The following is a 9,082-nucleotide window of genomic DNA, read 5'->3' on the forward strand; positions in this document are numbered from 1 at the left end:
AACTGTAGGGAACTCCACTGGTGACTGTTCTCTTGTGGTGGTAACTTCCCCTATTTTGATTTGCTGTATCCTATCTGTAAGTCACTTGGCAGTCCAGCAGTTGACATAGATGGTTATTCCCAGTTTATTTAGTTTTTCTGCAGTGCATGAGTGAGGGCTGTCAAAGGTTTTCCCCAGGTCAAACTCATTCAAAAAGATCATTTTGATTTATTTATTTTTTTATTATTTTTAAAAAATAAATTAGATTGCTGTACATACCTGTTTTTCTTTGTAACCCTGCTATACAAGATAAATGAATGAATTCTGCTTTCTTTTTGTCACAGGGGTGGGTACGTTGTCAAACCAGAAGTGATCGAATTCTGGCAAGGCCAAACAAATCGACTGCATGACAGAATTGTGTTTCGTCGTCCAAAAGAAGAGGAGATCTTGGACAGCGGAATGACACACCAGGGTGAAAATGGCTGGGTCTATGAGAGACTTTTTCCATAATGAAGCCAAATGGAACATTTGCCTTTTCTCTGTGCCATAAATCGTACATGTGCCGCACAATGTCTCAACAGCTTGGGTTAAATCCAACAGCATAATTTTGAAACTGATGCAGAATCATTCCTATCTGTTGTAGTGGTGAAAAAAGTAATCCTGTTTAAAACATTTTGAAGATTTGTGTATCTGTGTGTGTGTGTATGTATTTATACTGTACTGTAGGTAGTAATCTATGATGGCGTGCACTGTAACAGATTCTCTTGGATATCTCAGGGATGTCCTAAAGCATAAGGCCAGTGTTGTAGTACCCACAGATGTGCTATGGCATGAAGTCAGAGTCTTATGTCCAGGGACCTAGTAAAGTTTGTGGCCAGTAATACTCATGCCTCTGTGTCCAGGGTTGCACTGAAGCAGGAAATCTGTCACAGAGTGCCTTTGTGTCCAAGGAGGTGGTGAAACATGAGACCAATACTAGTGCCCCTGTTTCTAGGATATGCTGAAGCATGAGGCCTGCAGCGGGGTGCCCTTGGGGCCAGGGATGTAGTGAAGCATGAGGCTTGCAGTAAAGTGTCCATGCATACCGGGATGCGATAAAACATGAGATCTGTACTGGTTCTGCTGTTTCTAGGGATGTGCTGAAGCTTGAGGCTTACAGCAGAGTGGCCTTGGGTCCAGGGAAGTCCAAAGTGTGAGGCTTGCAGCAGAATGTCATGTACTCAGGGATGTACTTAAACATGAGACCAGTAGCAGAGGGCGTCTGTATCCACAGTGTGCTAAAAAATTAGGCCAGTGGAAAAGTGCCCTTGTACTTTCAGAACTTCCTGAAAAGCTGTTAGTGTGTATCATAAAGTAGGTTACATTGCTTATTAAGTGATCTTAAGTAAATATGTCTACAAATTATTTCAAAAATTCTATAAATGATGCATTTTTCTGAAGATTTATTCCAGTCGGTCACCGTGATTTTTTTCCCCATTTTATAAATGCATATGCATAGATGTACATATAGATTTCATACAGTTGATTTGCTTTCACTTGTGCCATCCTCATGTGCCTAAGCATTCTGTTTTGAGTTGGCATTTGCTTGGAATTTTGTTGCTCGCTTCTTTCTAGAGCAAGTTTTATGTACTTGTTTTTTAATGAGTTCTATGCTAAGATTAGTGCACCTCAAAGAAAGAGCAAGACAGGTGTTATGTTGCCTTTCAAAGGTCACTTGGTATGAGAATAATGAAGTGGGGGGGCTGGAGGGTTTGCCCCCAGTGTGAGTGCAGCAAAAATCACTTTTTTTGTTTTACACTTGCTATAATTGATAGCTGAGGCTCACGCTGTTTGAGCATGTTTGTACTCAGACTGCAGTTGAAGAGCTCTTGTAACTTGCAAATATAGTGTGAGCTTTTAGGTAAGGAGGATTTATATTAGATCTGATAACATTTTTGTGTGCATACAGAAGCACAGAGTATTAGAGTATGCTTCTGATACTCTAATACTCTGTGCGTCTGTATTAGAGTATGCTTCTGATACTTGGACAAGATTACCACAAAGCATATTGGCTATGCAGACAGGTTTCCCAGACTGCCTTGCTGCATTTTACCTGTGCAGCCTGCAGTCTAGCATACCTGCTGAAGGTGAGTCTGCGAAAACTTGTTTTTTGCAATTATTTTCTCTATTACTTTGTTTGTCCCATGACTGTCTCAGATTCCATAGTACCCGTAAATTAGAAGTGTCACTAGTAGTATTTTATTTTGGTTCTTGGAGTTTTCGAATTTGCTAAAAGTTATAGTTCAGTGTCACTGTACTTCACTACAGTGTATATCAGAATTAACTCTGTCTGTATTTCCTATAAATGTATTTTTAATTGCATTAATGTTTAATTTATAGTAAATTTAGAATGGTCCACAAATAAAGTACATGGAAACAGGTGTCACGTCCATCCACACCAGGACATTCATGATTGTATTGAATTTTTGGAGTTGTATACAGATGCTCATAAAAATAGAAACTTCCTTGTTTGTGTGGCTAGTATTGCTGCTTTGATTTTAGCAATGAATGCACCACAGAGAACGAGAGCCATGAGTGGGAGTCGGTCTTATTTCTGTTTTAGAAAATGTGTTATTGTTGTCATTAAACGGAGAATCGTGGGTACCATGATTGGGGGTCTGACTCACTACTGTTTTAGAAAAATGTGTTGAAGTTTTTATTAAATGGAGAATTGTGGGCGTCGTGAGTGGGAGTCTGTCTATTCCTGTTTTAGAAAATTTGTCAGTGTTATTAATTGGAAAACTGATGGTATGTGGTAAGATGTGAGTTCTGTTGCCGTTTCTCATTTTTACCTTTTTGTGGGTCAGTTTGGTTTATTTGTTTCCAGTGTAACGACTATGTAACATGATCTGTAATACAAATACGTGAGAGACTTTCAACATTTTCATGTATTTTACATGTATTTCCAAATGCCTCTATTGTCCTTATGTAACTGTACTTTTAAAACTGGAGCTTTTCTCCCCGGGCCTCTGCTGAAAATGGACATATATCCAGTTGGACTTTCCCGGTAAACAAATGTAAAATAAATAAAATACATTTTCACCAGTTTTAGTTATTTTGAAATGCCTGGTTATTGTGGAGAGCTGTATAGTATATTGAACTGATAACTCATTAAAATTGTTTTTTGCATGTGCTTGCCTGCTGTTATTACGTAACTACCCAGATAATGGCAATCCTGAATAATTCAGTGAATAACTGTTTCAATGCATCTTTATTTCATGTTGAAGGAAATTAATATTCCCACTGTATTTATGCTTCTTCCAAAAATGTGTGCATATTTTGGCTTTCTGAAAATGTTTTAGACAACCATCATGCACCCAAAACCATGAAAATGTTTACATACAAGCTACAATTATGTTTTTATTTACAGGTTATAAAGCATTTAGCTGCTTGTTTCTTTTTGTACTTCATAGGTATTTGTTGTGCGGCACGTTTGGAGAGACAGGGAGCTGGCTTTATTTTCAGAACGTTGGTCTTGATAAGAGCAGTAACATGGTTCCTTCTACTGTTACTCAGCAGGTGTTCAGATGAGGACGATTGCAAGTCATAAACTGCACTGGAATAGTCAAGGGTACACATCAGTCCCCCTGTGGTGGTTCTTCCTAAGCGCATGCTCATAAAGAGGGTTGGTTGTGTGACCAAATTATGTCCAATAGGGGGGCCGGTACCCTACACAGTCCTCCTCGAGTTAGCAGTGGATGCCTAGATCCTAATAGAAAGTGCTAAATACCAACTTTTCATTTTATGTTTTTTACTTTTCTAAAGATGTATTTGAATATAATTAGTAGTTTATATTTATTCTACATTTATTTATATTATTTCTAATGTAGAAATTATTATGCTTGCATCATATTTATTTGGAAGAATATGATGTTGATAGTTGTCCCTGCATGTGTCTCGGGAGTTGGACTTTGGTGAGGAGAGCTAACAACTTGCCTGCTTTTCCATAGCACCAGACATTAGTTGGCCTTAGTTTTACTGCTTTTCCATAGTACCAGACATTAGATGGCCTTAGATTTACTGCTTTTCCATAGCACCAGACATTAGATGGCCTTAGTTTTACTGCTTTTCCATAGCACCAGACATTAGTTGGCCTTAGTTTGACAGCTTCTCCATAGCACCAGACATTAGATGGCCTTAGTCTTACTGCTTTTCCATAGCACCAGACATTAGATGGCCTTAGTTTTACTGCTTTTCCATAGCACCAGACATTAGATGGCCTTAGTTTGACAGCTTCTCCATAGCACCAGACATTAGATGGCCTTAGTTTTACTGCTTTTCCATAGCACCAGACATTAGATGGCCTTAGTTTTACTGCTTTTCCATAGCACCAGACATTAGATGGCCTTAGTTTGACTGCTTTTCCATGGCACCAGACATTAGATGGCCTTAGTTTGACTGCTTTTCCATAGCACCAGACATTAGATGGCCTTAGTTTGACTGCTTTTCCATGGCACCAGACAGTTGGCCTTAATTTTACTGCTTTTCCATAGCAACAGACATTAGTTGGCCTTAGTTTTACTGCTTTCTATAGCACCAGAGATTAGATGGCCTTAGTTTTACTGCTTTTCCATAGCACCAGACATTAGATGGCCTTAGGTTTACTGTTTTTCCATAGCACCAGACATTAGATGGCCTAAGTTTTACTGCTTTTCCGTAGCACCAGACATTAGATGGCCATAGCTTTTCTGCTTTTCCATAGCACCAGACATTAGTTGGCCTTAGTTTTACTGCTCTTCCATAGCAGCAGACATTAGTTGGCCTTAGTTTTACTACTTTTCCATAGCAGCAGACATTAGATGGCCTTAGTTTTACTGCTTTTCCATAGCACCAGACATTAGATGGCCTTAGTTTTACTGCTTTTCCATAGCACCAGACATTAGATGGCCTTAGTTGTACTGCTTTTTCTTAGCACCAGACATTAGATGGCCTTAGTTGTACTGCTTTTCCATAGCACCAGACATTAGTTGGCCTTAATTTTACTGCTTTTCCATAGCACCAGACATTAGTTGGCCTTAGTTTTACTGCTTTTCCGAGCAGCAGATATTAGATGGCCTTAGTTTTACTGCTTTTCTGTAGCACCAGACTTTAGATGGTCTTAGCTTTACTGCTTTTCCATAGCACCAGACATTAGATGGCCTTAGTTTTACTGCTTTTCCATAGCACCAGACATTAGATGGCCTTAGTTTTACTGCTTTTCCATAGCACCAGACATTAAATGGCCTTAGTTTTACTGCTTTTCCATAGCACCAGACATTAGTTGGCCTTAGTTTTACTGCTTTTCCATAGCACCAGACATTAGATGGCCTTAGTTTTACTGCTTTTCCATAGCACCAGACATTAGACGGCCTTAGTTTTACTGCTTTTCCATAGCACCAGACATTAGACGGCCTTAGTTTTACTGCTTTTCCATAGCACCAGACATTAGATGGTCTTAGTTTTACTGCTTTTCCATAGAACCAGACATTGGATGGCCTTAGTTTTACTGCTTTTCCATAGCACCAGACATTAGGTTGCCTTAGTTTTACTACTTTTCCATAGCAGCAGACATTAGATGGCCTTAGTTTTACTGCTTTTCTATAGCATCAGACGTTAGATGGTCTTAGTTTTACTGCTTTTATATAGAATCAGACATTAGATGGCCTTAGTTTTACTGATTTTCCATAGCACCAGACATTAAATGACCTTAGTTTTACTGCTTTTCCATAGCACCAGACATTAGTTGGCCTTAATTTTACTGCTTTTCCATAGCACCAGACATTAGTTGGCCTTAGTTTTACTGCTTTTCCGAGCAGCAGATATTAGATGGCCTTAGTTTTACTGCTTTTCTGTAGCACCAGACTTTAGATGGTCTTAGCTTTACTGCTTTTCCATAGCACCAGACATTAGATGGCCTTAGTTTTACTACTTTTCCATAGCATCAGACATTAGATGGCCTTAGTTGTACTGCTTTTCCATAGCACCAGACATTAAATGGCCTTAGTTTTACTGCTTTTCCATAGCACCAGACATTAGTTGGCCTTAGGTTTACTGCTTTTCCATAGCACCAGACATTAGATGGCCTTAGTTTTACTGATTTTCCATAGCACCAGACATTAGACGGCCTTAGTTTTACTGCTTTTCCATAGCACCAGACATTAGATGGTCTTAGTTTTACTGCTTTTCCATAGAACCAGACATTAGATGGCCTTAGTTTTACTGCTTTTCCATAGCACCGGACATTAGATGGCCTTAGTTTTACTGCTTTTCCATAGCACCAGACATTAGTTGTCCTTAGATTTACTGCTTTTCCATAGCACCAGACATTAGATGGCCTTAATTGTACTGCTTTTCCATAGCACCAGACATTAGTTGACCTTAGTTTCACAGCCTTTCCATAGCACCAGACATTAGATGGCCTTAGTTTTACAGCTTTTCCTTACCACCAGACATTAGATGGCCTTAGTTTTACTGCTTTTCCATAGCACCAGACATTAGATGGCCTTAGCTTTACTGCTTATCCATAGCACCAGACATTAGATGGCCTTAGTTTTACTGCTTTTCCATAGCACCAGACATTAGATGGCCTTAGCTTTACTGCTTATCCATAGCACCAGACATTAGATGGCCTTAGTTTTACTGCTTTTCCATAGCACCAGACATTAGGTTGCCTTAGTTTTACTGATTTTCCGTAGCACCAGACATTAGATGGCCTTAGTTTTACTGCTTTTCTGTAGCACCAGACTTTAGATGGCCTTAGCTTTACTGCTTTTCCATAGCACCAGACATTAGTTGGCCTTAGTTTCACAGCCTTTCCATAGCACCAGACATTAGATGGCCTTAGTTTTACAGCTTTTCCATACCACCAGACATTAGATGGCCTTAGTTTTACTGCTTTTCCATAGCACCAGACATTAGATGGCCTTAGCTTTACTGCTTTTCTATAGCATCAGACATTAGATGGTCTTAGTTTTACTGCTTTTCCATAGAATCAGACATTAGATGGCCTTAGTTTTACTGATTTTCCGTAGCACCAGACATTAAATGACCTTAGTTTTACTGCTTTTCCATAGCACCAGACATTAGATGGCCTTAGTTGTACTTTTTTTCCATAGCACCAGACATTAGTTGGCCTTAGTTTTACTGCTTTTCCATAGCACCAGACATTAGATGGCCTTAGTTTTACTGATTTTCCATAGCAAAAGACATTAGATGGCCTTAGTTTTACTGCTTTTCTGTAGCACCAGACTTTAGATGGCCTTAGCTTTACTGCATTTCCATAGCACCAGACAATAGATGGCCTTAGTTTTACTGCTTTTCCATAGCACCAGACATTAGATGGCCTTAGTTTTGCTGCTTTCCCATAGCACCAGACATTAGTTGGCCATAGTTTACTGCTTTTCCATAACACCAGACGTTAGATGGCCTTAGTTTTAGTGCTTTTCCATAGCATCAGACATTAGATGGCCTTAGTTTTACTTCTTTTCCGTGGCACCAGACATTAGATGGCCTTAGTTTTACTGCTTTTCCGTAGCACCAGACATTAGATGGCCTTAGTTTTACTGCTTTTCCGAGCACCAGACATTAGATGGCTTTAATTTTACGGCTTTTCCATAGCACCAGACATTAGATGGCCTTAGTTTTACTAATTTTCCATAGCACCAGACATTAGATGGCTTTAGTTTGACTGCTTTTCCATAGCACCAGACATTAGATGGCCTTAGTTTGACTGCTTTTCCATAGCACCAGACATTAGATGGCCTTAGTTTTACTGCTTTTCCATAGCACCAGACATTAGATGGCCTTAATTGTACTGCTTTTCCATAGCACCAGACATTAGTTGGCCTTAGTTTCACAGCCTTTCCATAGCACCAGACATTAGATGGCCTTAGTTTTACAGCTTTTCCATACCACCAGACATTAGATGGCCTTAGTTTTACTGCTTTTCCATCGCACCAGACATTAGATGGCCTTAGCTTTACTGCTTATCCATAGCACCAGACATTAGATGGCCTTAGTTTTACTGCTTTTCCATAGCACTAGACATTAGGTTGCCTTAGTTTTACTACTTTTCCATAGCAGCAGACATTAGATGGCCTTAGTTTTACTGCTTTTCCATAGCACCAGACATTAGATGGCCTTAGTTTTACTGATTTTCCATAGCACCAGACATTAGATGGCCTTAGTTTTACTGCTTTTCTGTAGCACCAGACTTTAGATGGCCTTAGCTTTACTGCTTTTCCATAGCACCAGACATTAGTTGGCCTTAGTTTCACAACCTTTCCATAGCACCAGACATTAGATGGCCTTAGTTTTACAGCTTTTCCATACCACCAGACATTAGATGGCCTTAGTTTTACTGCTTTTCCATAGCACCAGACATTAGATGGCCTTAGTTTTAGTGCTTTTCCATAGCATCAGACATTAGATGGCCTTAGTTTTACTTCTTTTCCGTGGCACCAGACATTAGATGGCCTTAGTTTTACTGCTTTTCCGTAGCACCAGACATTAGATGGCCTTAGTTTTTCTGCTTTTTCGAGCACCAGACATTAGATGGCTTTAATTTTACGGCTTTTCCATAGCACCAGACATTAGATAGCCTTAGTTTTACTAATTTTCCATAGCACCAGACATTAGATGGCCTTAGTTTGACTGCTTTTCCATAGCACCAGACATTAGATGGCCTTAGTTTTACTGCTTTTCCATAGCACCTGACATCAGATGGCCTTAGTTTGACTGCATTTCTGGCCTTAGTTTTACTGCTTTTCCATAGCACCAGACATTAGATCACCTTAGTTTTACTGCTTTTCCATAGCACCAGACATTAGTTGGCCTTAGTTTTACTGCTTTTCCATAGCACCAGACATTAGTTAGCCTTAGTTTTACTGCTTTTCCATATCACCAGACATTAGATGGCCTTAGTTGTACTGCTTTTCCATAGCACCAGACATTAGTTGGCCTTAATTTTACTGCTTTTCCATAGCACCAGACATTAGTTGGCCTTAGTTTTACTGCTTTTCCGAGCAGCAGTGATTAGATGGCCTTAGTTTTACTGCTTTTCTGTAGCACCAGACATTAGATGGCC

At 39.5% G+C, this 9,082-nt stretch overlaps 1 protein-coding gene across 1 annotated transcript in view; it reads left to right on the plus strand.

Annotated features, from left to right (window-relative positions):
- The window catches only part of PNPO (pyridoxamine 5'-phosphate oxidase), a 321,841-nt gene extending 318,690 nt beyond the window's left edge, over nucleotides 1-3,151 (plus strand). Inside the window, exon 6 of the mRNA XM_044054973.1 lies at nucleotides 324-3,151. Within this exon, the coding sequence (XP_043910908.1) occupies nucleotides 324-489 (166 nt within the window). The 3' untranslated portion in view covers nucleotides 490-3,151. The remainder of the gene's footprint in view (nucleotides 1-323) is intronic.
- The last annotated feature ends 5,931 nt before the right edge of the window (nucleotides 3,152-9,082 follow it).

This window comes from Protopterus annectens, chromosome 13.part0 (genome assembly GCF_019279795.1).
Source record: "Protopterus annectens isolate FY-2018-M chromosome 13.part0, PAN1.0, whole genome shotgun sequence".
NCBI classification, from domain to species: Eukaryota; Metazoa; Chordata; order Ceratodontiformes; family Protopteridae; genus Protopterus; species Protopterus annectens.